The sequence below is a fragment of the Equus przewalskii genome, chromosome 13 (genome assembly GCF_037783145.1).
Source record: "Equus przewalskii isolate Varuska chromosome 13, EquPr2, whole genome shotgun sequence".
NCBI lineage: Eukaryota > Metazoa > Chordata > Mammalia > Perissodactyla > Equidae > Equus > Equus przewalskii.
This window is the reverse complement of record NC_091843.1, coordinates 40,047,607-40,074,869: the sequence shown is the minus strand read 5'-3', so window position 1 is coordinate 40,074,869 and position 27,263 is coordinate 40,047,607. Positions and strand designations below refer to the sequence as shown.

The window sequence follows — 27,263 nt, the reverse complement described above, 5'->3', positions numbered from 1 at the left end:
AAAACTGAAGGATTGTAAAAATTCTAGAAGGAGCTAATCAGACTGAGCCGTTGGTCTGCCTAGTAGTAGCTGATGATGATATGGGGAAATATAGTCTAAAGTTATGTGCAGAGGAATTTGGAAACGAGGAGTGTCTTTTCGGGGAAGAAACATTCTCGGCTTGTGATCGTTTTGGCCAGAATGTCTTTTTGGCACAGAGAAGCTGTGTGAGAGCTATCTAGTCAGAGAACTTGCACTCAAATGGAACAGAAGGGAAGGGCTCTTTTTAAAATTGTGGGTAGAGGTGTTTATGTTGGTTAAACTCTGCTGCCTGGAGAAGAGTGGGTTTATACTAGTAGATTTCTAGCAAAGTGTAATCTTTCTAGCCTGGAAATTCAGGAGGAATTTACTAATGAAATGATAAATCCTAATTCTGCAGAGGAAAACTGTTTTGTATCTTGCTTTTTCATTTGACAGTGTGTGTTGAAGGTGGTAGCCAGGCCTGGTGGTCTGGTGGTTAAGTTTCGGTGCTCTTGTGCCGTAGCGCAGGTTCCTTTCCCAGTCAGGGAAGCACACCACGCTTCTGTCAGTTGTCACATTGTGGTAACTGCTTGTTGCTGTGATGCTGAAAGCTATGCCACTGGTATTTCAAATACCAGCAGGATCCCCCATGGTGGATAGGTTTCAGTGGAGCTTTCAGACTAAGATGGACCTGGCTACCTTCTTCCAAAAAAATTGGCCATGAAAACCCTGTGAATAGCAGCAGAGCCTTGTCTGGTATAGTGCTGGAAGATGAGAGGATGGTGCAAAAAGACCAGGCGGGGTTCCACTCTGCTCTACACAGAGTCGCTAGGAGTCAGAATCGACTCCATGGTACTAACAACAAATTGAAGGTGGCACTGTGAATTAGCTAAAAGAGCTGCCTTATTTTTCCGAATGGCTGGTTAGGATATTATGGTAATTGCCAAAAATGGTGACTTTTCCCTTTTTTACAGGCTTTAAAATGTTATGTTTCTGTGAATACAGCTTTTAAAGGTAATGTTTAGAAGTGAGCATGCTATCTCACAGGTGGGGTACTTATCACCACTAGCCTGAAGGGGCACTCATTCAGCCTAGGGTACTGTAGAGCAGGCTGCTCTTTCAGTAGCTTGTGGACATTGTCTCAAGTGCCTGGGGAAGCCAGTTTTAATTTCAGAGTTGGATATTCTTGGCCTGAGTTATTGGAAATGTTGTGCTCTGCAGTGGATCAAGTAGAAGGCAGGTAGACTAGTGGCTCAGGATTGGTGGGGGTTGTGTCTGCCCATAGACACACACGCTGGACTGCCTAGGGAATGGTCCTCAGGGATAGCCTTTAGTCTGGTTTCTTGGGGAGACATGAGTCACCTGCTTGGCTCAGATGCTCACCAGCAGATTGCCGGTTTCACTGGAAATCTTTTTATGAGGATACCCACTTAGAGAAACAGTTTTAAATGTTTTTGGTTTTCTTAGCCTTGCAGAGGTGAATTTCTTTGGCCTTCTGAAAGATTTAGAAAGCAATTCTTCCTCTCCAGGCCATAGACACTATAATATTAAAGTATTGATGATGAGAATATTCACTAGCATTAACTGAGTGCCTAATAGAATGCCCCGCATACTGTAAAGGATGTTACATGAATTATCCCCTTCTTACGTACGAGGAAACTGAGGCTACTTTAAATGTTAAATAATTTCTCTGAGGTCATATAACTAGTGAATAGCAGAGCTAGGACTGGAACCTAAGTCTCTGACCCTAAGGTCTCTGCAGTTGTGCTCAAACTACTGGTGGCACTTTGGAGGAAAAAAACATGGATCAAATACATCTTTGGATGGGTGTGTTCCTCACATTTCTCATGTTGCTAGTCGAGAATTTCTTCTGTTGCCTACAAATTAAGATCTGATGTTCCCTTTGCAGTGGATAGAACAGTTAACAGTGTTTTCCACAAAAACGTCATGGTGAGATATGTAATCATATTCTGGGGCAAAGAACGCCTTTCCTTGGTGCACCAAGCAATGTTTATGTGATTGATCAGTCACTAACACCAAGAGAAGGTCTTGTCCTATGACATGTGCGTGCTTGGCAATGATCTTGCTGTGCATTTTGCTTAATAATTTTCATTATTTTTAATTAAAGTTGAAGAAGTGCAGACTCTAGCTGAAATTAAGGTAGGTTGTGTTGCCGGAATCTGGTAATTACTTTAATTGATCACAAGATAGTTTCCTTGATCACCAATTAGACTAAATTGCCGATCATGTTTCAAGACGTGAAGAAATGCCCAAACTGATTTATGTAATAGTGTTTTCATTTCTAATCAGACATAAATATCATTTCCTTCCATAGCAATTGTGTTTTATAAAAGAAGGGTTATGGGCCTACAAACATAAAGGTGATTCATAAACAATAGAGTTCTAATTCATTGAATTAGTAAAGGAAGTATTTAGAGGCTTAATGGAGATTGTACTGGGGAAATTACTTTGGAGTTGCTGGTGCTCATTTTCTTAGTGGGAGATATGTTCTTTTTTAGTGCATAATTAAAATAGTCTATAATCAAAATATAAAAGGCAGCTGATTTAAAGAACATATATCAAAGAGAATTGCTCTGAATAATGAAAGATTCATACTGTAAATATGTGCTAGAAGTTAAGTCTTAGGACTTTAATAAATCATACATGTTATTTGGACTGAAGCTGCGTTTTAAATTCAGGGTGCTGTTAAACATTTCACAGATTGATACAAGATTTTTGTTTTGGTTTCATGCTGCATCTGATAGTCTTTCATATTTTCATGGAATAAAATGAAACAAAAGGAACTTTAAGAAAAATTAGAGTTCCCAAAGAATACTTGATTTGGGGTTCATGGAAAAGTCTTTTAATTGCTGATGGTTTGGAGATTTCCAAATGACAAACTTCATTGGCCCAATTTGCTGTGATTGTAATGCTTACATTCCTTAAAATGGCAGAGTGACTTAAAAAGTCATACTTCATCATGCATTCATTGACTTGTTCATAAAATGTTTGTAATTTGCAATAGGGGAAAGACTGAAACTATTATCAGCCATTATATGTTATTTGTTGGCCATATGTTTGTTTGAAATGGCCGTGGCTCAACAGAACATGGCTCATAGACAAACTATGCTGTAAATTGGCACTAAAAATCCACCTAAACAGGTAGGCATATGTTAAGAAGTTAACATGAGCCAAAATATTTTAATATGAACCAGGTTACATACATTGTAGCATCCCAGCTCCCTTTACAGTGAGAGCTTCATTTGCATAGCTTCTTCATTTTTCCCCAAACTAGGTTTTAAAAATAGATCAGGTATATACCTGGTATAAAATTCAAAAGGTACCAAAGAGTATGGTAAGTCTCCTCTTGTTCCTGATTCTCAACCACCCGTTTCCCTGTCTTCCCCCTCCATCACGCACTATTACCAGTTCCCATATATCGTTCCAGAGACATTAGTGTTTCTTTTCTTTCCTTTTTATGCAGTTCATAGACTATTATGCATTTATTTTTTCATTTAGTAATGTATCTTGGAAGTATTTTTATGTCAGAGGACAGATAGTTTCCTCATTCTTCTTAATAGCTGTATAGTATTCCAGTGTATAAATGTACTATAATCTATTTGATGGACATTTGGCTGTTTCAGTCTATGTTTATTACAAGCCAGGCTGTGTGACCATTCTTGTAATTTATGTATGAGTATGTCTGCAGGACAGATTCTTGTCTGCAGACAGAATTGTTTGGCTAAAAATTGTTTGGGCTAAAGCATGTCCTTTTTTTTCCTAAGGGCATAGACATTTTAAATTTTTATAAAGATTTTATTTTTTTCCTTTTTCTCCACAAAGCCCCCTGGTACATAGTTGTATATTCTTCGTTGTGGGTCCTGCTAGTTGTGGCATGTGGGACGCTGCCTCAGCATGGCTTGATGAGCAGTGCCATGTCCGCGCCCAGGATTGGAACCAACAAAACACTGGGCTGCCTGCAGCGGAGTGCGCGAGCTTAACCACTCGGCCACGGGGCCAGCCCCTAGACATTTTAAATTTTTAAAAAAAATTATTTATTTAATTTTTTTCATGTTTTAAAAAAATTTTGTTTTATTTTATTTTTTTGAGGAAGATTAGCCCTGAGCTAACATCCACCACCAGTCCTCCTCTATTTTTGTTGAGGAACATTGGCCCTGAGCTAACATCTGTGCCCATCTTCCTCTGCTTTGTATGTGGGATGCCTGCCACAGCATGGCTTGATGAGTGGTGCTAGGTCTGCACCTGGGATCTGAACCAGCAAACTCTGGGCTGCCAAAGCAGAGCGTGTGAACTTAACCACTACACTGCTGGGCCGGCCCCTAGATGTTTTAAATTTTGATAGATATTGTCAAATTGCCTTCCATAATGATTATATCAATTTATATTCACCAACAATGTTGAGTGCCTTTTCTCCTATATCTTCACCCACTTCTTGATCTTTGCCAAACTGATAGGTTTAACTTAGTTTTTTTCCCTCAGCTTTATTGAGATATAATTGACACGTAACTTAGTTTTGGTTTGTGCTTCACTTATCATGTATGAGATTGAGCAGTTTTTATGTTTAAGAACCATTTGATTTCTTTTGTTTTTCTTTTGCTCGTTTAAAAAAATTGGTTGTTTAGTCTTTTTTTATTAATTTGTATGAGTTCTGTATATGCTAAGGAAATATGTATTGCAAATACAGTTTGTTGTTTGTCTTTTAATTTTGTTGGTTTTTATTGCCGTACAGAAAAAAAATGAATGTAATAAGATTTATCTACTTTTTAGCAGTGGTTTAAAGTTTTCTGCATATAAAATTTGTATGTTGTTAATTTTACTCCTAGATAATTTTTCGTGCCATTTTAGATGGGATCTTTTCTTCCAATATATTTTCTAATTAGATGTTTGTATAAGAGGGCTGTTGACTCTTTTTGGCTTGTTTGTTTTATTCTTGACTTTAATGGGAATACTTCTAGTGCTTCCCTGTTAAGAATGATGTCAGCTTTTGGACTGAGAATATATTCTATCATATTAAGGAGGGGTCTATATATTCCTATTTCATTAGGAGCCTTAATACATAATAAATATTAAATTTATCTAATATCTTTTTAGGACTTATGGAAGTCATTATGTAATTTTTCTCTTTTGATTTATTAATATGGTAAATTATGTTAATATATTCTTTAATGTTGAGCCATCCTTGCATTCTTAGAATAAATCCTATTTGCTCATAGTCTTTTGTTCTTTCAATATGTTTTGTTTATAATATTTCAGTTAATATGAGATCAGTCTATAGTTTCATTATTATATGCTATCTCTGTGGGAATATAGCATATAATATGATATGCTGTATTATATGATCATTTATATGATCATATAATAGCTTATAAAAATGATTTGGAAATGTCCTTCTTTTCCTGTGCTCTGAAACAGTTTAATTAGTATTAGAATTAACTGTTCCTTAAAGGTTTGGTAGAATTCCTCTGTGAAATGACTGGGAATTGTTATTTTTTGGTGTCACTCTTAGACAGATTTCTCTTTTATAGTCATTTAATTATTTAGATTTTTTTCTCTTCTGGGGTCAATTTTGATAATTTTTATTTCTCAGAGAACTATTTCACCTATGTTTTAAAATTTATTTGTATAAACTTCGGTAAAAAATTTTGTTTGTATGTTTTATATGTATTTGTAGTTACTTCCTCCTTCTCATTTCCTTTTTTCTTTATCTGTACTTTCCCTACCTTTTTGTTTGCTTGTTTTTAGGTGAAGTAACCAATTTTCTATTATGTTATTTTTTCATATAACCTGCTTTTGAATTTATTAATTCTACCATTTTTCTCTTTCCTAATTCATTTACTTCTGCTTTTCTCTTTATTTATATTCATTCCTGCTTCCTCTCTAAGTTTATTTTGTTATTATTTATTTACCTGCTTGATTAGATGCTTAATTTATTTATTTTTATTCTTTCAAGTTTATTAGTTTAAGGTAATTTATTTAAAGATTTTGTTTACTCTGATTATTGCTTAGATGTATCCTATATGTAGTCTTACATTATTAATTTCTATTCAGTTTCAGTTCTGATTTCTTCTTTGACCCAAGAGTTTTAAAAGAAGGATTTAAAAAAATTTCCAGGTAGTACTTCTTGTTCCTTTTGTGTCTTAGTTTGTTTTAAGTTTTATCAGAGAATGTTGTCAATACTGTTTCTAGTTTTTGGAATTTATTGAGATTTTCTTTGTGGGCTACTATATGTTCAATTTCTGTGAATGTTCCATAGTTATTTTAAAAGCAATAGTCTCAGTTTTTATGATTTAAACTATATCAATTAGATCTACCTTTTAAATTATGTAGTCCATAAGTTAAATTTAAGCAGTCCATATTGTTACTTTTGTTTGCTGTCATGGGTTAAGAGATATGAATTAAAGTCTCCAACGACAAATGTTTCTATTTGTCCTATATTTCTTGTCATTTCTGCCTCATTGATTTTGTCGCTATGTTATTTGTAGTATAGATAGTCACAGTTATTCAGTCTTCATTATCATATACTTTATAATTGTAAATTGCCATATGATTTCATTTTTTTGTTGAGGAAGATTGTCCCTGAGCTAACATCTGTTGCCAATCTTCCTCTTTTTGCTTGAGGAAGATTCATGCTGAGCTAACATCTGTGCCAGTCTTCCTCTGTTTTATATGTGGGTTGCCACCAGAGCATGGCCTCTGACAAGTGGTGTAGGTCTGCCCCTGGGAACCAAACTCAGGCCGCCAAAGTGGAGCACGCTGAACTTAACCACTAGAACATGGGGCTGGCCTCTCATGAATTCTTTTAGGAAATTTTTACATTTGTCTGTGTCCTTTTATTTCTGGTGTTTGAGTTTTGCTTTGTGATTCCACTGGAAAGTTTTCTCTTCTTTTAATTGGTTGGATTTTCTTTACATTTCTTGACATTTATTGATTGTCTTAAAAACTAAGACAGAACCACTATAATTTTTTCTCCCTTAATTTAAATCATTATATGGATTGTGTTTTCTTTGCTTCATTTTAATTGTGTTTTCTCTTACTTAATTGTGACAGTTTCTATTTTTATCTTGGTTCTTTTTGTGGATACCATTATACCTATAATTTTTACGTAGTAAACTTAACCCTCTCTTTCTTTACATAGGATCTGTGGCCTCTCCACTAAGCAATATTGAAATTATACTTTTGCTTTCTCCTACTCTCCCTTCACCATACAATTTTAGTTATTATTTTTTGTTCTAGTGCTTATGTTTTATACCTTTAAATATACTTGTATCTCTAACATTTATCTTTCAGCTTGCAAAGATTTTTTACTTTCATCTACCTTTCCCATTTATTTCCCTTTCTCTTTCAACCCATTTAATAGTGTATAACATTTACATTACATTCTGTAACTATAATCCCTGCAATTGTTTTAAATGTATTCCTAGAGCTGAATGAATTTGTTGCTCCTTACAGTATCTTTGGTATAGTTTCACCATTCACTTTTTAGTTACTTGTGTTTCATCCTTTAATAGTTTCCTCAAAAAGGATGAATGGAAATTATTCCCTGAGTTATTGCACATTTATGTCTGTTGCATTAATTTTGAACAATAGTTTAGCTGGGTATAAAATTGTTTGCACCTTCATTTCCTAAAGTATTTATAGGCATTGCTCCTCTGACTTCTATGTTGAATGTTGGTATGTGGAAGTTTGAAATCCAGCCACATTCTTTTCATCCTTATAGGTGAATTGATTTTTTGACTCGATGCCAAAAGGATTTTTTTATCTTCAAAGTTCACTAACTTTACTAGGATAAACCATCGGTAACCATGTGTATACATGGTTGAATTCGTACAATCTATAGATTTAAATATTTTATTTCTGGAAACTTTTCTTGAATTACATCTCAAATTTTTTTCTGTTGTTCTCTTATTGACAACAATTATCTGTATGTTAGATCTACTTTGTCTTCTATATTTATTATTTTCTAATTCTTATAAACTTTTGTTGACTTCTACTTAATTTTGCCCATTTTCTCAGTGTTGTCCTCTAAGCTTCTTACTGGGTTGTTAGTGGTGTCTGTTCTCCCTTAGGCTGTTTCCAGCTTTCTTTGATGGAATGGTTTTAGAAAGCCTGTACTTTTAGCTAGCTTAAGGCCTTTAGATTCCAACTGGCATCCTGGTAACAAGTAGCTAGGGCTGCAAAAATAAATCTTTGAAAGAAGAGATGGATGCTTTTCACCATCTGCCAAATTTGCTGTTTAGTCATATTTCTTCTTTTTTATATTCCAGATAATTGAAATTCCCCTTTGAAGTTTTGGTTTTTCCCTTTCCTATCCACTTACGTAACTTCCTTGCAGAAATTCTTTTGCTTTAATTTGAATGTGTAGTTATGGATATTTTTAATTTGTGGATTTAAAAATAAATATTTTGGGGATTATTTAGTTCTGTTATATGGAAAAAGGATTATGGAATTGTCTCCTTGCTCCCACAGAAGACTGAGTGTTCTTTCCTTAAGGAAGAATTAGGAGTAAATCCTGTGTAAGTGGTTTTCAGACTTTGTAATATTTTATTAAGGGCAAATATTAGGTGACAGTTGAAGAGAAATGTGTAAAGCCTAGGCAGATACTGATTTGGAGGGTCTTTGGGTGTGTTCCTTTTTTTTTTTTTAACCTTCTGTGTAGATATGGTAGATGCTTTTCCTTTGATCAGTATACTACTTAGGATGTGGGTATTCTCTTTTAAGTCTTATCTGTGATGGAATAGATTTTGATACTATGCTGGTAGTCAAAGATTTGAGGAGCACTTCTGACCATGTTCAGATCATCCGCTTGATCTATTTGGGTCTTGGGAAATGGTGAGGGATTCTAAGCATCGCTTTAGACCTTTTAGGATAACATGGCTCAAAGAAATTGTGGCCACAGGGTTAAGAACTTGGGCAGTGACTGACTGTGGCCACAGGGTTAAGAACTTGGGCAGTGACTGACTGTGGCCACAGGGTTAAGAACTTGGGCAGTGACTGACTGTGCCCACTTAATTTCTTGTTATTGGGCTGTTTTCCCCACTGTGCATCGTGGTGTTACCCAACAGCGTATTATCTATTTGTTTGGTATACGTGTGTGGGTCTCTCTTCATGGCACATGGGAAAAGGAAAAGGCCATTCTTCCGGGAGACACAATTGGAATCTTAGGTTCTCAAGGCTGTGGGAGGGCTTTTCACCTGTCATTAGGTTTTGTAAGGGTTATCCAGAAGCAGTAGTGGTAGCAGGATGTGCCATTATTGATCTCTGACTCTGTGCCAAGTGCTGTGCTTAGTGCTTTTATATCCCCATCTCATTTTTTTATTAGAATGATTACATGAACTCTTTATTATTATCTCCACTTTACTGATAAGAAAACTAAGGCTCAGAGTTAAGTCACATGACAGTTAAATAGTAGAGTTGGGATTTGAGTCCAGGACTTGTAAGCTCTAAAGCCCATGCCCTTAATGACTGTATGACTGTCTCTCAGGGGTGGCGATTAGTCTTGTAAGTCTTCTACAGCTGAACAAGAATAGGGCATCGTAGGGAAATAGAGTAAAAATTCTCATTATATATCATTTAATATAGGTTTACTCTGTGTTTGAATAATTAAAACAGATTTTCACATTTGATTTGTCCCTTCCCCTCATAATGTAGAGAATCAGATTATGAAATGAGAAGGGTGTGGGAGTGAATATTGTTTTCCCACTGATAATTCCTTACATGGTTAAATGGATTTTGCTTGAATTTCCTTCCTTTTCCTAACAGGGAAAACCTTCAGGCCTTAAATGTCAAAATGGAAATCTTTATCCTGAATAAAATTGGTTCTGAGATAGGAACCATTATGAATGACATAGAATCGTTTAAAATGGCATCTTCCATATTTCTCACTGTTAACTTGAAATGCGCTCTTATGTCATTTAGTGATCCAAAAAATATAGCAAAACTAACATCAGATTGGTCTTTCTAGATAGGAGTGATGAAGTTAAATCTTTATTTACATGCTGTAATGGGTATTGTCGTGTGAGTTCCACTGTAATGTTCTAAGTAATGTACCATTACCTTAGAGTTTTACCAAGTATTTCTGCTTTCAGGACATGATAGAGACAGACTCTCCTATTGTTTGCAATTACCCTCAAAAAAATTTGAAAGCAAGCAAAAAAAAAATGTTTTTTCCCCTCTCAGGACAAGTTTGCCTTCTGCTAAACAAAATTAGGTTTGTCCTTTCCCTGTGGTATGAAGACAGAGCCCTGAAGGGCCACACTTGGGCCTGTGGCTGGGTCTGCAGCCCTCTGCCCTGCAGCGAGGTGCTTTCTGCTTGGAATGACGGTGCTGGGCAGTAGCAAGAAGACCCTGAGCAGGCAACCCAGTCTTTCCTATTTCACTCTAAATGTCAATGAAATAGTCTTTCATCCCGTCCTGTCCTGCCTGGGAGACGGGAAGGGGAAGGTGTTCATTTCTGCCAGTGCTTTTGCTTAAGATACACTCAGAAGACATTTTTCCATAGTCTTGTGGTTGATACCTTAGTTAGCAACCCAATCACTAACAACAAAAGGAGCAGCGCTGCAAGAAAAGTGGCTCCTAAGGTCAGGGCCAGGTAGTGAGACCCAGGGCACTGGGTTGAAGGGAAATTATTCTTGGGCTATTTTAGAGAGTCTCGTCCTGAGGACAATTAAAGAGTCCAGACAGGTCACTGGGTGAGACCAATTTCCTGGTTTGTTTATTTGAGCCTGATTGTTTTTCACCATCGAGCAGCAGGTCATAATCCTGCTATACTGTTACCCAGCTCTGCAGAGAGCACTCCCATTCGTATTTGGTTTCTCCAGGCTTCCCTAAGGATCCTCGCCCTGTCTTTCCCTGGTTGCATTGCTCTGGTGTCTCTCAGGTCCAGGGCAGAGGGCAGTGTCAGTAATCACTTTCGACTTCATCTCATGCAGGCGTTTGGCTTTATGTCCCGAGTTGCTCTGCAAGCAGAGAAGATGAATCATCACCCAGAATGGTTCAATGTGTACAACAAGGTAACTAAAGTGCCTTATTTTGGGATCATGTTAATTATGGAGTTTAAAAAACATCCTTTTTCCTCTCTTCTTTATCATCCCGTGCAGCTAAGTGTCCTTGTGTTTAGGAAAGTATTCTCTGATATTTCCTTTCAGAATCCCTGTATATTATTGCACATTAGTAATAGATTTTCAGATCTGCTCAAGAGAACAGTGACCAGACTCTTTACTTTCATGCTTGTCTTCTGCTGAAACCAATATGAGAAAGTTGGGCCAAAGTAGGCGCCTGAATTAAACTTGAATATCAGCTGTGCAGATAAATTTTTAAGCCCTCTTAAGCTAAATTATTGAAAGAAATGGTCGCAAATAAGAAAGATATGACCTTATTTATCTCATTGAAATAAATTTGCTCAAGAACTGTGCTTTAAATAATAACTATTAAATTCTGTATCCTCAGGGGGAACTGACCTTACTTAAGACAAAGAGCAGACTAAAAAGACTTCAGCAAGTAGTTTCAAGGGGGCACAGTGAGAAGAGTCTTCAAAAAAAGTGTCACCGCTCCAAAAAAGTGCCCTTGCCTTTATGGTCATGCCATTTGGGATGTCTTATCATCTAGGTTTCTGTGGGCTTCTGTTTTCTCTTTGAAAAAAGAGAAAATTTCATGATATTCTTGTGGTTTATTGGAATAATTCGGAGCACGCAGGTACAAGGCTAAACTTTTTTCCCCCTAGTTGTCTCTCCTTGCCTGTAATTTTGCCTTTGCTTTTTAATCGATTTGTCAGGAAGCAACGGTCTGTTCCTCCACACCCGCCCCCACCCCTCTTCCCTCATTTGGAGATGGGCTTTTTTAACATGGTTGCTAAGATATTACATTTGATAGCTTAGTTTTTCTCAGTGGCCTGAAAATAGTTGGGGTAATTAAAGTAATGGGAGTTAAAATGGAACCTCAGTCTGTTTTTTTTTTTTTCCAAGAGACAAGATTTGAGATTCTGGCAGCTGAATTGCCCTTCATATGAGAGAACCCTTTTATCCCTGGGCGGCTGCCGGGTCCAGCCTGCAGCAGACTGTGCCCCTGGAGTTTACTGGGTTTTGGAAATGCTGTGCTTCCTCATAATGTAGTATTTTCTAAATCAATTAATCTCCCCAATTCTCAAATGTGAATGTTGAATAATAGATTGATTTCTGAACCACCAAAGGAGAGTACCATGAATTACAGCTCAGGGTTTTAAAAACTGCTTCTCTCTTTCTTAGGTCCAGATAACTCTCACCTCGCATGACTGTGGTGGACTGACCAAAAGAGATGTGAAACTGGCCAAGTTTATTGAAAAAGCAGCTGCTTCTGTGTGATTTCTTTCAGAATGCGTATAAATCTTATACACATCTTAGCTGCAATGTATTTTGATGGCAATTTACATGAACAAATTAAGTTGTAAATTTAGTTCACCTTTTGAACTATCACATTTTATAAAATCAGTGCTTAAATACAGAATAATTTAAACTGGAGCCTGAGGTGTTTTTCATTATATCTAATCACATACAGGTAATAAGGTAAACCAACCGAGGTAATTATATTAATAGTATTCAGAAAGAGAAATAGCATTCTTAAAAACCAAAAATTGCGATGGAGAGTGTTCACTCTTTTATAACCTAGAAATTCAAGTGATTATAGTGACTTTACAAATGCGTTGTGTTGGAGAATAGTTATAAGGTAGAAAAAGAATGATGAACTCAGTGAGTAAAGGGTTTTAACCATGTGTAAAAGTTCTTATGAAGCTAAAGTTGATTTGGATTTTAGCTACTATTAATTAAGTAGTTAATTAGATTACAAAAGTCACAAAATTGGATGAGCTATCTTGTGTTTTATCCTTACTTTTCAGACAAGGAGCTGAAGGAGAGGACAAGTGTCTTGTCCATGGTTTCCAGCAAGGTGGGGCCATATAAGGATTCACTGTCACAGTGACCAACTTGCCAGGTCATTATTTGACTTACTGAGTTGAGGAGGAACCAAGGGTTCTTTTTTCCGACATTTGCATATTGTGACCCCTGAGCTGAGGGTCTCTAGCCACTAAGCTGGAAGCTACTTGGGTATTATCCAGGGGTAGGCTCTGTTTACATCGTGTGTCGCTGACAGGAGTAAAATGAAATATAAGGTAATCTATTATTTAAAAATTACAGTAACAGTAGTTCTTTGAAGGAACTCAGGAATGTACTTATTAATGAGATTAGAATGTATATTAAAAGAACATGTATATCCATCCAAGGGACATGTGTTAATCCCTTAAAGCATTATTGTGGTAGGATTTAACAGGGATCGTCTTTGTAACCCACTTTACTTTAGAGGCAAGAAAAATCACTCCATGTTACAACAAGCAAACCTCCCTCTCCACCCCACTCCCCGCCCCTCCCCCAGCCCCGCCCCCAGTCTGAGCTCTCTAAAGCCAGTTCTTGGCTGGGTCTGTTGGCCTGGGTAAAGCAGGTATGGTCAGTTTGCCCAGTGGGTATGGAGTATGCAGGGAGGGAAGAGAGAGAAAAGCCACCCAGGCTCTGATGGCTGCTGGGAGAAGGCATTAGGGGGCATATGACCAAAGAGGCAGTAGGAGTATAGGAGGAGCTGATCCCTGAGGGAGAGAATGTAGAGTGAGAAGATGAGGCTAAAGATGGAGTCTTGGGGACATTAATCAAAGTGATTCTTAAAGCTTTGCTGTTGATGATTTTAAGTGGAAAAATTGAGTAAATAAGATGTTGTTTTCCAAGTCAGGATATTGGTTGCCTAAAGAGTATTTTCTTACCAGGAATGGCCATATACACTTGTTTTAGAACATCAGGGACAGCAGAGGTGGTGGGGTGGTTACACCCTTGTCTTATGGCCCAAGAACTTAAGTTTCCAGGAATTTGACCAATTTCACCACTAAACGTTAAATTCAACATAGGGCTACCCAGATCCCTCTGTCTTGCTTTGTCTTGAGAGCTAAAGAGTTTAGGAAAAGGAGAGTGAGGAGAATATATTAATCCTAGGAACTGAACAAAGCAAAAATCCCTATTTATCGTGTACTTAAAACATTTCTACCACATGGGCTCTCCCTGACATTTTATTTAGGGGTTCATATTTGCGCATTCCTTGCCCCCCAGTTAGCCAGTGCTGGGCATGGGGAACCTTCTCTGCTCCTCCTGTTTCTTGTCTTCTAGCACCACGCTTATCAAAATCTTTCCTTGTCCTTCCAGGTGTTTCCAGTGCTGTGCCCTGGATGTGTGCTTTTGCTCTTAGAACCCCAGAGAACTTTCCTTTCCCCTCTTCTACGACCCTTAGCTTATTCTAGCACATTATTAAGGGCCTTTGTCTGTCAGATGGGGGCACTTCTTGAAGAAGGAAGGGCTTTTGTCTGGCCTATTGCTGGTGTCTCCCAGCTTTAGCCAGGAGCTTCATAATTGCTGGTGCTCATAACTCTTGCTTAACTGAGGTGCTCAGTCTCCTTGGGGAGAGAGGATCTTTGGATAGACCAGCTGGGGAGCTCTCCCCTCAGGGGCCTGCAGGCTAGTAACGTACTGGAATGTCCAGGAGTGATCTCATAAAGCACGGATTCTCTTCGTGGACGCTGCCCTGCGGCCTCTCGGATTCTGGACGCCCAGGAAATCCCTAAGCAGAGATTTTCTGTTAGATGATAAAAGCAAGGAATAAAACTTGAAAATTAGGAAAATGTCTCAACTCTTTCATCACCAGAACCACAAGAGAGCCATTACTAATTCGCTGTCAGATAATGCATCGGTGATGTTCTGTGGGAGTTGCAGGAAATTGCAGTAAATATTCTCTTTTTCTATTGCTTGTTAAGAAATGTACAAATCGCAGTTTGGGGGCAGGGTGCCAGCGTTCTCTTAGCTTCCTCCCAAAGGGTTCATCCACTTCCAAAAATGAGGTGCATGTCCTTGATAATCTAGTCTCTCTGACTCATGAGGTTGGTGAAGCCTCAGCCAAACAGTTTGCTTCTTCAGCTTTTATGTCATGATGCCTAGTTGAGTCAAACGCTCAGACATGCTGTTATTTGACCTGTAGACTGAGTTGACTCCATTTTGTCCTTTTGTATTAGCTACTGTGTTACATAATTTGAAGGCTTTTTTTTTTGATAGTAGATCCCACCTTAAATCAGATAATGAAAATTTTACCTCTGGTTTTAATGGATTATAAAAGCATATACATTCTGTATTTTTTTACTGTTATGAGAATATGTTCATTTGTTACATGTAATGGGAAAAAAGTTATACATACTCTGAGGAAAACTGCAAAACACAAATAAATAAAAATAAACAGGAAAAAGAATCACCTCTAACCTCACCATCCATAGGCAGACACTATCGACATTTTGACCTATTTTCTGCTGAATTTTTTTCTACCTCTGTTTGCACAGTTGGGATAATTTTGAGTTGAGAATTTTATATCTTGTTTTTGTGTTTTGCTCTCCAGTGGGTCATAAAACATTTTTCTAAATCATGAAAGAGGCATGGGTATATTTTAGTATCTATATAATGTTCCGTAAGATAGATATGCCATAATTTACTTAACCAGTCCTTTTTGTTAGACTTTTAAATTGTTTCCATTCTCACTACTGTAAATAATCTAGGGTAAACATATTTAGCTAAAGTCTCTGTTTGCATTTCAGATTGTATTCTCTTGGGGTAGATTCCTTGAGTCAGAGGATATGAACAGTTCTAAGGCTTTTCAGAAAAATTGGTCAATTTACATTCCCCTGGCAGTTTATGAGAATGCCCTGTCACACTACACTTATGTCAGCATTAAATATTATCATGTTTAAGCTTTTGCTAATTTTATAAGCAAAAATAATGATTTTACTTAATTTTCATCTCCTTGATTCATACTGCTACTGAACATTTTGGGGGAAGTTCATTGCTCTTTATGTGTGTTTCATGAGTTGACTATGTGTGTGCCCATTTTTTCTTAGAGTGTTCAGTTTTTTGTTGTTGTTTTGTTTTTTTTTAAGGAAGATTAGCCCTGAGCTAACTACTGCCAATCCTCCTCTTTTTGCTGAGGAAGACTGGCCCTGAGCTAACATCCATGCCCATCTTCCTCTACTTTATACATGGGACGCGTACCACAGCATGGCTTTTGCCAAGCAGTGCCATGTCCGCACCCAGGATCTGAACCGGCAAACCCCAGGCCGCTGAGAAGCGGAACGTACAAACTTGACCACTGTGCCACCGGGCTGGCCCTGAGTGTTCAGTTTTTTATCATTGATTTGTAAGAACTTGTATGGGTGATTATTTGACTATTACAAGTTTTCGCTACTAGACTGACAATATAGTCATGTGCTACATAACGATATTTCATTCAGTGATGGACTGCATATATGATGGTGGTCCCATAAGATTAGTACCATACAGCCTAGGTGTGTAATAGGTTATACCACCTAGGTTTGTGTAAGTATTGTAGGGGAGGAGGAAATCCTCTACCCTTCTAGTTTCTTCTAGCAGATCTAAGGATCAAGTTGACATGAGACAGATGAACAGGAGAAAAACAAAAGTTTAATAACATGTATACATCAGAGAAACCCAGGAAAACTGAGTAACTTGCCAAAATGACTGAAGCCCTGACCTTTATACCATCCTCAGTTAAAGACAAAAGAAGATGTTGGGGGTGAGGAGGGTCAGAGACTTCAAAGGGAAGGAAGGTAATTCACAGGTAGGTGAAAAGGAGCAAATGTTTGGAAAACAAGTGTTCGGCCACACAGAAACAGAAGAACACAGAGGGGAGCCCAACAAACAGGCTCTTCTAGTTCCTCCCTGTCTGCCGCCTAGTTCATGTATACTAAAGTGATAGGTCACTTCCTGAGACAGGTTTTTTAAAAATCTTAATTCTTTTAGGCAGTTAAGGGAAAGGTAAAAAAGCAAACTTTCTGGGTCTTTGTTTCTTAAAAATAATCAGCCTAAAATAATTCTCATGTTAAAGAGATATGTTTTAGGGTGGCAAATTTTGTTCCTTTTCAGTACACTCTGTGATGTTTGCACAATGATGAAATTGCTTAGGGCTGCATTTCTCAGAATGTATCTCTGTCATTAATGACGCATGACTGTATTTAGTTTTGCTCATGTGATATCCCCAGTGGCTACTGTATTGCCCAGCATGTAGTAGTCACTCAATAAAAATTTGTTGAATGAGTAAATGACTTGAATGATAGTCACTCAAAAATTTGTTGAATGAGTAACTGAAGATGATGCTTTGTTTTACATGAGAAGGAGTGGTGACCATTCTTTTTCAGAGGTCTAGGGAGAAGGAACTGAGTAAACCGGTGGGAAGAGACCATCAGTGATCACCATACATATTTCAGTGGTCATTCAGTTAGCATTTCATTGCAATTTTAAAGTATATGTATGTTCAGAGAAGGGGGAAAGCAGACTTTAGTTGCTACAAAAAAAAAATGCATTGTTTGGGGAGGAAGCTATAGGGAATATAGCTGTGTTGTAAAATACTCATACTTCTTATTCAACTTTTTGACAGGAGGAAAGATACTGAGTGTCAGGAATTTGTGAAGAGAGTCATAATGAGCCATCTCTTTAAGATAATTATGATTAGCACTGTCTCACTGAATGCCTTTTTTATGGTCTTGTGGACTGATTATAAAACAAGATACAAATTGTTCAGACTTTTTGAGGTAAGTAGACAAAATGGGTCCATTTTCTTCTGTTTCCCCTGTTTTATTTCTGAAAATGTTATAAGATTTTCAGGGCATTTTGTCCAAGACAATTTTCTGTAGAAAAATTCTAAGGGCTTTTAAAATATACTTTTAAAATCTGAGAAGATGGCAGCAGCAGTAGCAGCGGTGACATGGTTTTTTTCATTTCCCTGAGTCCGCTGTTAAAAAAAGACAGCAACCAGATAGAAAACCAAAAACTTGTGGGCAGCGGTTGCATCAAAACTAGTTAACAAGATCTCCTTACTAAGAGCCACAACTGCTTAGTGTTAGCCTCTGTGGGAGAGGAAGCAAAAGGAAGTCAATAGGGATTCACTGGAAAGGACGATGGGCTGACGTGAGAAAAGCCGTTAATGTGAGGAGGGTGTTGCCTGATACTAGGTTAGTGCAAGAGGTTCCTGGAAATTTCTGAAGAGGCTAGAATAGTCCAGACCCTATGAACTTTCAAAACTGACCAGCTAGGGCTCCCTTCAAGGATGAGCCCCCACACTTAGCAGAAATACTGGAAGTGGAATAAAGATTGAGCAGGTTAGAGACCCAGAGATGAAGGAAGAGAAGGTGCAGATAAAATTAGAGAAGGGAAACAGAACCAGGAAACCTCAAAAATCAAGCTACTGGATTTTAAAACATGACACAAAAAACAGACGAGGGAGCTATGTGAAGTTAGAACCACACTTTCTAAAAGTTCAGGAAAACTAATTTCAAATAAAAAAGTACAATAGAAAAAGCCTGAGGTAAAATTCTATATAAAATTCTCATAAGAAAAAAGAGAATAAAGTGGCGAATAATATCCCTGTAGACAATGAAAGCACACTACAAAGATATGTCCAATAAACAGATAAAAACTGTGGCATATTATTTCACACAAGGTAAATGTTTAAGAAAATGATACAAGATAGGAAAGAACAGAAGTGAGATGACAAAACTTAGGAAAGAATTAGAAATAAAAGAAAAATCATTTCAAAAATGAAGACTAGACTAAGAGCAATTAAATACAACAGATAATACCTTAAGAGAAATATAGTATTAAATGAGGAAATCTTTAAAAATTAAGAAGAAATGAAGAGATAAAAAGGATTCAAGAGAAAATGATAAACATTGAAGATGAGGAAAAAAGATCCAACATAAGGATAATAGGAGTCCCTGAATTTGAAACAAAAACAAAGGAACAGAACAAACACTAAAGTCTATAATCTAAGAAAAGTTGCCTGAAATAAAAGTATTGAAATGATATCTTGAAAGAGCACACATTGCATACCTGATAATGTGGACTTAGAACAATAAACGCCAAGACGAGTTCTGGTAAAATGATTGGACTTTAAAGGAAAGAGGGATGAAGGAAACTGTAAGCATCTAGGCAAAGTGGCTTATGAGAAAAAGAAAATTAGTTGTTATCAGACTTTGCTATGGAAATGCTTTATGCTAAAAGAAAATGGGGTAATCTATTTAAGCTACTTAAGAAAAGAAAATGTGAACCAAGAATTCTAGATCCAGCAAAACTCACTTTCAAGATAAAGGGCACAGAGAAACTGTCATCATTGCTAAAAAACTTGGGTAATATTGTTCCCATGAGCCCTTTTTAGGAATCTAGTGAAGAATAAGTTTCAGCTGACCAAAATGACTACAGAAGCATCAGCATTAGGACGGTGGTAGTATTAAAAATATAATTATTTGTAGAACTAACACTAATTGTGGGTTAACAAGGAGAGAATATAGCATGTAATGAATATATTCTCTGACAATGAAGATATAGTATGACTGAAAAATGGGGGAGAATGGGTAAAGTCAAGGAAAAAGTTTTTAAGCCATTTTCAGAAATCAATGCAGTGGTGATATTATTAGTTGTGTAATTCTGAGACTATTGTGTGTAATACAGGATAAAGCGGATGGGTAATTATGGGACAGTTTAATTCTGTTCTCCTCCGTGTGCTTGGGAATCAGGATACTCATGGAAGAAAGGAGATACAGATGTAATAAAGAAAAAGTTAAGTAAAAACCCTGTAGTTATGCATTTGAGTCAGAAGTATCAATAAACTACTAAGTTGTTTTTATCTTTATCCATTGAAAGACCTAGAACATTGACCAACTCAGCAGTTATCCATCATTAATGTTCATAATGTTGAAATGTCATTTCTCACTAAAAGAAACTAGAGATTCTTGGAGACATGGCTTGTTGCAGATCTAGGGCAGAAAATATACCAGATAAGCCAGGAATATCTTCTCATACACATAGTAAGGAAGCTATCAAAGATTGGGGTCATGTGAAAAGGACTCAGGAGACAACTTGAAGAGGCTCCTACTGGCCAAAGATGGGCCAATTTCAGCTTCAATAAGGACAATAATTACAATGGATTGAAACTCATAAAATAATCCATAAGTTTATAATGATGCCAAAAAATGAAACTAACTGGTCACTTTTGGAGGGTGATAAGGAAGTAATTCTTTATCTCAAAATCTGCTAAATTAAAGGAAAGAATAAAGCATTACTGACCTTTCTTATATGAACTGTATTACTGAGTAACCACACAGTAGGTAAGGGGAAACATCTCTATAGAAGTGTCCCAGTCAATAAATGAAAAATAAATGATAGAATTAGAATGTCATATTTTTCAACCCCCAATGAATTAATGGATCTAAGCACTGAGTAGCAGCGGCTGCTACCATCATAAAAAGAATGACAACCAGACATTTTGTGCCTTCTGTGAAAGAACAGAACCTGTAATCTTGCCAAAGGGATCAAACCTGAATCTGATCAAGTCTTTGGATCCAGCTGCTTATTTCTAGGAAATAGAGGAACATGCTGAGCTGCACCATGTGTGTGCAGTTAACAGTATTCAGACTGGAAAAAATCTGCACATCAAACTGCCTGGGTTTTCAACAAATAAGTTTTAAGGAAAGAAAAAAAGAAATGGGAGACTTAAAAGACATATCAAAAACATGTTATAAAAGTGCAAGGTGGGGGCCCTCCTGGTGGTGTAGTGGTTAAGTTCACATGCTTTGCTTTGGTTGCCTGGGGTTCATGGGTTTAGATCCCATGCGCGGACCTGCACGCTGCTCATCAAGTCATGATGTGGTGGTGTCCCACATACAAAATAGAGGAAGATTGGCAACAAATGTTAGCTAGTTCTAGGGATGCATACATGGGTTTCTATCTTTAGAGAAATATAAGGAAGTGATTACTATGAAAATAGGGTAGTGATTAATTTTGAGGAAAGGGAGGGGGTTGTGATTGGGATAGGGCACATGGAGGGGCTTCTAGGATAGCTGACAAAGTCCTCCTTCTTGACCTAGGTGGTATTCACAGGGATGTTGGCCTTGTAATAATTCATTAGGCTATATATTTGTTCATGTGGTTCCATATGTGTATTTTATTGTACAATGAAAAGGTTTAAGATGAACCCTGTCTTCATTTACCATAAATAAAAAAATTCCTTCTTGGTGGTGAAAAGGTTTAGCATCAACATAATGTGTGTCAGAGCTGGTGCAGATGGTGGAATACCCTAATCAATTCCTGAAATGTGCAAGGTCCGCTTGGCACCGCTTCTGTGAACATGTTGGTATGGCAGTGTATTCCACACCAGCATTCCACAGAGTTTGGTTATGGACTGTAAAATATCATGTTGGGTATAGGACTTGGTAGGAATCAGGGAAAGAGATGGGTTGAGAAATCTGAAGCTTCTGATTGCCCTCCAGAGGCTATATGGGTCCCTAAACATGCCTTCTGTGGGGACCCTGGTTTGCAAGCCTGGGGAAAGTTCTGTGCTGTGGAAAGGATGCAGACTTTAGTGTCATGCAGATTTGAGTTCAAGCTGCAGTTCTACCTTCTTACTAGCTGTGAGAAGTTGGGCAAGTTATTTAACATCTATGTAATTCAGCTGCAGCATTTGTAAAATGATGTTATTAATACATAACTTACAGAGTGGCTGTGAGTGTATATTTTCATTATGAGTGGTGTGAGGTATATTTTCAATGAAAATATACCTGTGAGAGCCCCTGGTTGACTATGAAACTCTGAGAAATTATTAACACTTGTGGGGATCCCAATGAAGGTACCTGAGAAGGCCCTGATCTCTCACCTCCAGCTAACCTCGAGGCTCTGTGCATGCAGGAAATGGAGGCTAAGGCAGACTTGTAAACTAATGGAGTATTAAATGCATGTCCCAACACGCACAGCCCTTGGCAAAGGCTGGCAGGCTATTGGTTTCAGGCATTTAAGGAAATATCTGTGTAATCATTAACAGACCATTAAGCTACCTGAGCAGAACCTTTGGTGGCCACACATGACAAAGAATACCAACTTTACAGAATTTGTCCAGGAAAATCACTTAAAAAAAAAGAAAGAATGGCAACAACAACAAAATCCTGGGTTAGGGGAGGGGGATGAGGATCTAATTTCCAGAGTTCCAATGTTATATAATTTAAAATGTCTAGTTTTCAACAAAAAAAATTCATAGACATTCAAAGAAACAAGAACATATGGCCCCTACACACACACAAAAAGCAATCGATAGAAACGGGCTCTGAGGAAGCCTATCTGTTGGACTTACGAGACAGAGATTTTAAACCAGCTATTATCACTATGTTCAAAGAACTAAAGAACTAAAGGAAAGTATGAGAGCAGTGTCTCACCAAATAGAGAATATGAATAAAGAGATAGAAATTATTAAAAAGAGCCAAAGAGAAGTTCTGTAGTTGAAAAGTACAATAATTGGAATGGAAAATTCACTAGAGGAATTCAGTAGCAGATTTGAGGAAGAAAGACTTGATGAACAGGAAGATAGGCCAATTGAGATTCTTCAGTGTGAGGAACAGAAAGAAAAAAGAATAAATAAAAATAAATAGAGACTTGTGGGATACCACCAAACATATAAATATGCATGTAAGAGGTGTCTCAGAAGGAGAGAAGAGAGAGGACAGAAGGAATATGTGGAGATATAATAGCCAAAATCTCCTCAAATTTGATGAAAAACATTAATCTGCACATCCAAGAAGATCAATGAACTCTAAGTAGGATAAACTCAGAGAGCCACACCTAGACACAACATAACCAAACTCTGGAAAGACAGAGAATTTGAGAGTACCAATAGGAAAGCGATTCACCACATACAAGGGATTGTCAATGAAATTAACAGCTCATTTCTCATCAGAAACGACAGGGGCCAGAAGGCAGTGGGATGTCACATTCAGAGTACTGAAAGAAAAAAAGACTGTTAACCAAGAATTTTATGTCCAGAAAAATTATCCTTAATAAATGAAGGAGAGGAGTGATGTCACTGAAAATGGGAGAGTAGGTAGCTACAAGGGTTAATTCACCCACAGAAACACCTAAGAAACAGGCAAAAACTATCAGAACTCTGGAAAATAGCCAAAGGTTCACAGCAACTGAGGGAACACTGAATCAAGAAAGGGCAATTCTAAAAAGATAAGAAAGTTTTGCAGTAATTTTACTTGCCTTTGACGCACCCCCCTCCCCAGAATGGTGATGGTCCTGAAGAAAGCAGCCTGCATTCCCAGTATGGGGCCCTGGTCCCTGGGTCCAGAAGCAGCAAAGCAGACCTTGTTCTTAAAGAATTGTGTTTTTCTATTTTGACCTGTCTGAGGGCTGCCTGAAGGACTGATGCAAGGCTATTGCCTTTGTTTTGCCTAACTTGGAACTTTCTCAAGGCAGAAATGTGGCTATGCAGAGGGCATTTCTCAAAAACACTGAAAGGCAAGTGAATCACCCACTGCCACCTGGGGCAAAAAACTAGCAGTTGAGGCAAACAATAGAGATGCTGAAAGCCTGGGAGGAAAAGCCAGGGCGAGGGGTTCTTTGGAAAATGAGGGCACTGAAAAGATCTCGTATGTGGGCAGATTTAGAAAGCAATATATGCCCAGGACAGGACACATTCTTAGAAAAGACCTGAGAAGATCACAAGCTTTCACATCTGCCTGATCTTTAGGCTCAGTGCAAGCAGGAAGCAAAGGCTAAGGTAGGGTTGTCAGTGGTCTGGCCAAACATCGAAAGAATTCTCCAACACAGAGCCACTCTCCAAAGACTCAGAGAGTTTTTCTTTTTTCTTTTCTCCTTCTCTCCCTCCCTCCCCTCCTTCCTTATTTTTGCCTGAGGCTTTTAGGAAAATGTTTGTCAAAACGCTAGCTGACCAACAGCTAAAGGAAAAGAGACTTCAGAGACCACACTTGACAAAGAATACAGTCTTTACAAAACAATTTTTAAAAGTCACTATACAAACAAACAACTACTACCCACCGAAAGCAACAAAAACAAACCCTGAGGAGAGGGAAGAATCTGATTCCCAGAGTTACCACATTGTCATATTTAAAATGTCCAGTTTTCAAAAAAAAATATTATGAAGTATGCAAAGAAACAAGAGAGTATGGCTTTTACACAGGAGAAATGAACAGAAACTGTCCCTGAGGAAGCATAGACATTGGAATTACTAGGCAAAGACTTTAAGTCAACTATGTTAAAATGCTCAGAGAGCTAAAGAAAACCAGAAGAACAATGTCTTAACAAATAGAGAATATCAATAAAGTGATAGAAATTCTAAAAAGGAACCAAACAGGTATTCTGGAGCTGAAAATACAATAATGGAAATGAAAAATTCACTAGAGGCTTCAAGAGAAGTTTTGAGCAGGCAGAAGAAATAATCATTAACTTGAAGACAGATCAATTGAACCTATTCAGTCTGAAGAGCAGAAAGGAAAAAGAATGAAGAAAAATAAAGAGTCCAAGAGACCTGTGAGACACCATTAAGTATATCAACATAACCATAATAGGAGTTCTAGAAGGAGAGAGGAGAGAGAAAGAGGCCGAAAGAACATTTGAAGAAATAATGGCCCCAAACACCCCAAATTTGATAAAGAATATACACATCAAAGAATCTCAGTGAACTCATAAAAAGAAGGAACACAAAGAGATCCACACTGAGACACGTTGTAATCAAGCTGTCATGAGCCAAAGACAGAGAATCGAAAACAGCAAGAAAGAAACAACTCATCTCGTGCAAGGAAGCCTCAGTAAGATTAACAGCTGATTTCTTCTCATAAACTGTAGATAATGGAAGGCAGTGAAATGACATAGTTAAAGTACTGAAAGAAAATTGCTGTCAACCAAGAATCCTATATCCAGCAAAAAACTACCCTTAAAAAAGGAAGGAGAAATTAAGATATTCCCAGATAAACAAAAGCTGAAGGAGTCTGCTACTAGTAGACCCGCATTACAGGAAATGCTAAAGATAGTCTTTTAGGTGGAAATTAGACTAGGTAGTAACTTGAAGTAATATGAATAAATAAACAACACTGATAAAAGTAACCAGCTAGGTAAATATAAAAGCCAAAACTATTGTATTTTTTGTTTGTAATTCCTTTTTTTCTATATAGTTTAAAATACAAATGCATAAAACAATAATTATAGATGGTTAATGGGCATTCAATGAATGTCTAAAGATATGTTTTGTGACAACAAAGGGGGAGGGATGTAGCTGTTTAGGGGCAGAATTTTTATATAGTATTGAAGCTAAGGTTGTATTAATTAAAAATAGATTATTATAAATTTAAGAGGTTGATTGTAATCCCAAGGGTAAACACCAAGAAAATAACTAGAAAATATACAGAAAAAGAAATGAGAAAGAAATCAAAATGGTACACTACAAAAAAATCAAACACAAAAGAAAGTAATGGAAGAATTGAGGAACAAAAAAAGTGTGACATATAGAAAAGAAATAGCAAAATGGCAGAAGTATTTTCTTCCTTATCATTAATTACTTTAAATGTAAATGGATTAAACTCTCCAATTAAGACAGAATGGATTATTTAAAAAAATCCAAATATTTGCTGTCTACAAGAGATTCACTTTAGATCCCAAACTACTAATACATTGAAAGTGAAAAAATGGAAAAAGATATTCCATGCAAATAGAAACCAAAAGAGAGATTGGGTGGCTATACTAATATCAGACAAAATAGATATTAGGGCTAAAACTGTTACAAGGACATTGTGTATTGACAAAGGGTCATCAAGAAGATATAATAGTTTTTGTCAATGGCAGAAGAGCATTCTCCAGGATACACTATATGTTAGGCCACATAACAAGTCTCAACAAATTAAAAAATATTGGAATCATACAAAGTATCTTCTCCAACAATAATGGGATGAAACTAGAAATCAATAACAGTAGGAAAATTGGAAAATTTTCAAATATATGGAAATTAAACAACACACTCTTCAACAATCAAAGAAGGACTCACAAGGGAGATTAGAAAATAGTTTAAGATAAATGAAAATGAAAATACAACATAATAAAACTTATTGGATGCAGCGGAAACAGTGCTCAGAGGGAAATTTATACTTATAAATGCCTGCATTAGAAAAGAAGAAAGATCTCAATAATCTAACTTTGTGCATTAAGGAACTAGAAAAAGAAGGGTGAACTAAACCCAAAGTATATCAGAAGGAAGGAAATAAAAAAGATTAGAGTAAGATAAGCAAAATAGAGAATAGAGAAGCAATAGTGAAAATCAAAATTTTGTTCTTTGAAAAGATCAACAAAATTGACAAGCCTTTAGCTAGACTAAGAAAAATAAGAGAAGACTCAAATTATTAATAACAGAAATGGAAGTTGGGACATTTCTACTGACCTTTATGGCAATAAAAAGTGTTGTAGGAGACTACTATGAACAATTGTATGCCAACAAACTAGATAACCTAGATAAAATGGACAAGTTCCTAGAATCATACCAACTACCAAACCGACTCAGGAAGAAATAGAAAACAGACCTATTGGAACAGACCTATAACAAGAGATTGAATCACTAAGCAAAAACCTCCCAATAAAGAAATGCCCAGGATGAGATGTCTACTAGTTAATTCTACCTTGCCGTTATTTATTTTTTAAAAGATTTTATTTTTCTTTTTTCTCCCCGAAGCCCCCCAGTACATACTTGTGTATTTTTAGTTGTGGGTCCTTCTAGTTGTGGCATGTGGGATGCTGCTCAGCATGGTTTGCTGAGCGGTGCCATGTCCATGCCCAGGATCTGAACCAGTGATACCCTGGGCCGCCAAAGCAGAGTGCATGAACTTAACCACTCAGCCATGGGGCTGGCCCCTCTACCTTGCCTTTAAAGAATAATGAACAACAATCCTTCTCAAACTCTTTCAAAAAATAGAAGAGGAGGGAATACTTCTGAACTCATTCCATGAGGCCCAGCATTACCCTAACACCAAAGCCAGACAAAGACATCACAAGAAAAGAAAACCACAGATAAGTATTCTTTATGAATATAGATGCAAAAATCTTCACTGAAATACGAACAAACTAAATCTTGCAGCATACTTGGAAGGATTATACAGTATGACCAATGGGATTTATCCCAGGAATGCAAGGGTGGTTCAACATACGAAAATCAATCAATGTAATACACCAATAGAATGAAGGGAAAAAAATCTACATAATTACCTCAGTTGATGTTGAAAAAGCATTTGACAAAATTCAACACTCTTTCATGATTAAAAAAACAAACTAGAAATATAAGAGAAATTATTTAGCCTAATAAAG

General features: G+C 37.1%; 2 protein-coding genes across 9 annotated transcripts in view; both read left to right on the top strand.

Moving 5' to 3' along the window:
- PCBD2 (pterin-4 alpha-carbinolamine dehydratase 2) overlaps window positions 1-12,512 on the top strand; it is a 46,933-nt gene extending 34,421 nt beyond the window's left edge. For 2 of the 4 annotated variants that reach the window (XM_070570961.1, XM_070570962.1), the window contains 2 exons: window positions 10,950-11,030; window positions 12,261-12,512. In XM_070570961.1, coding sequence (XP_070427062.1) covers window positions 10,950-11,030; window positions 12,261-12,356 — 177 coding nt within the window. In that variant the 3' untranslated portion in view covers window positions 12,357-12,512. Of the gene's footprint in view, window positions 1-6,069; window positions 6,133-10,949; window positions 11,031-11,466 lie in introns of all 4 variants that reach the window. The other 2 variants (XM_070570963.1, XM_070570960.1) reach the window with 2 other exon arrangements.
- A 138-nt stretch (window positions 12,513-12,650) lies between these two features.
- CATSPER3 (cation channel sperm associated 3) overlaps window positions 12,651-27,263 on the top strand; it is a 34,961-nt gene continuing 20,348 nt past the window's right edge. For 3 of the 5 annotated variants that reach the window (XM_008510255.2, XM_070570958.1, XM_008510243.2), the window contains exons 1-2: window positions 14,559-14,804; window positions 17,515-17,668. In XM_008510255.2, the coding sequence (XP_008508477.1) occupies window positions 14,704-14,804; window positions 17,515-17,668 (255 nt within the window). In that variant the 5' untranslated portion in view covers window positions 14,559-14,703. Of the gene's footprint in view, window positions 13,160-14,558; window positions 14,805-17,514; window positions 17,669-27,263 lie in introns of those variants that run through there. The other 2 variants (XM_070570959.1, XM_008510251.2) reach the window with 2 other exon arrangements.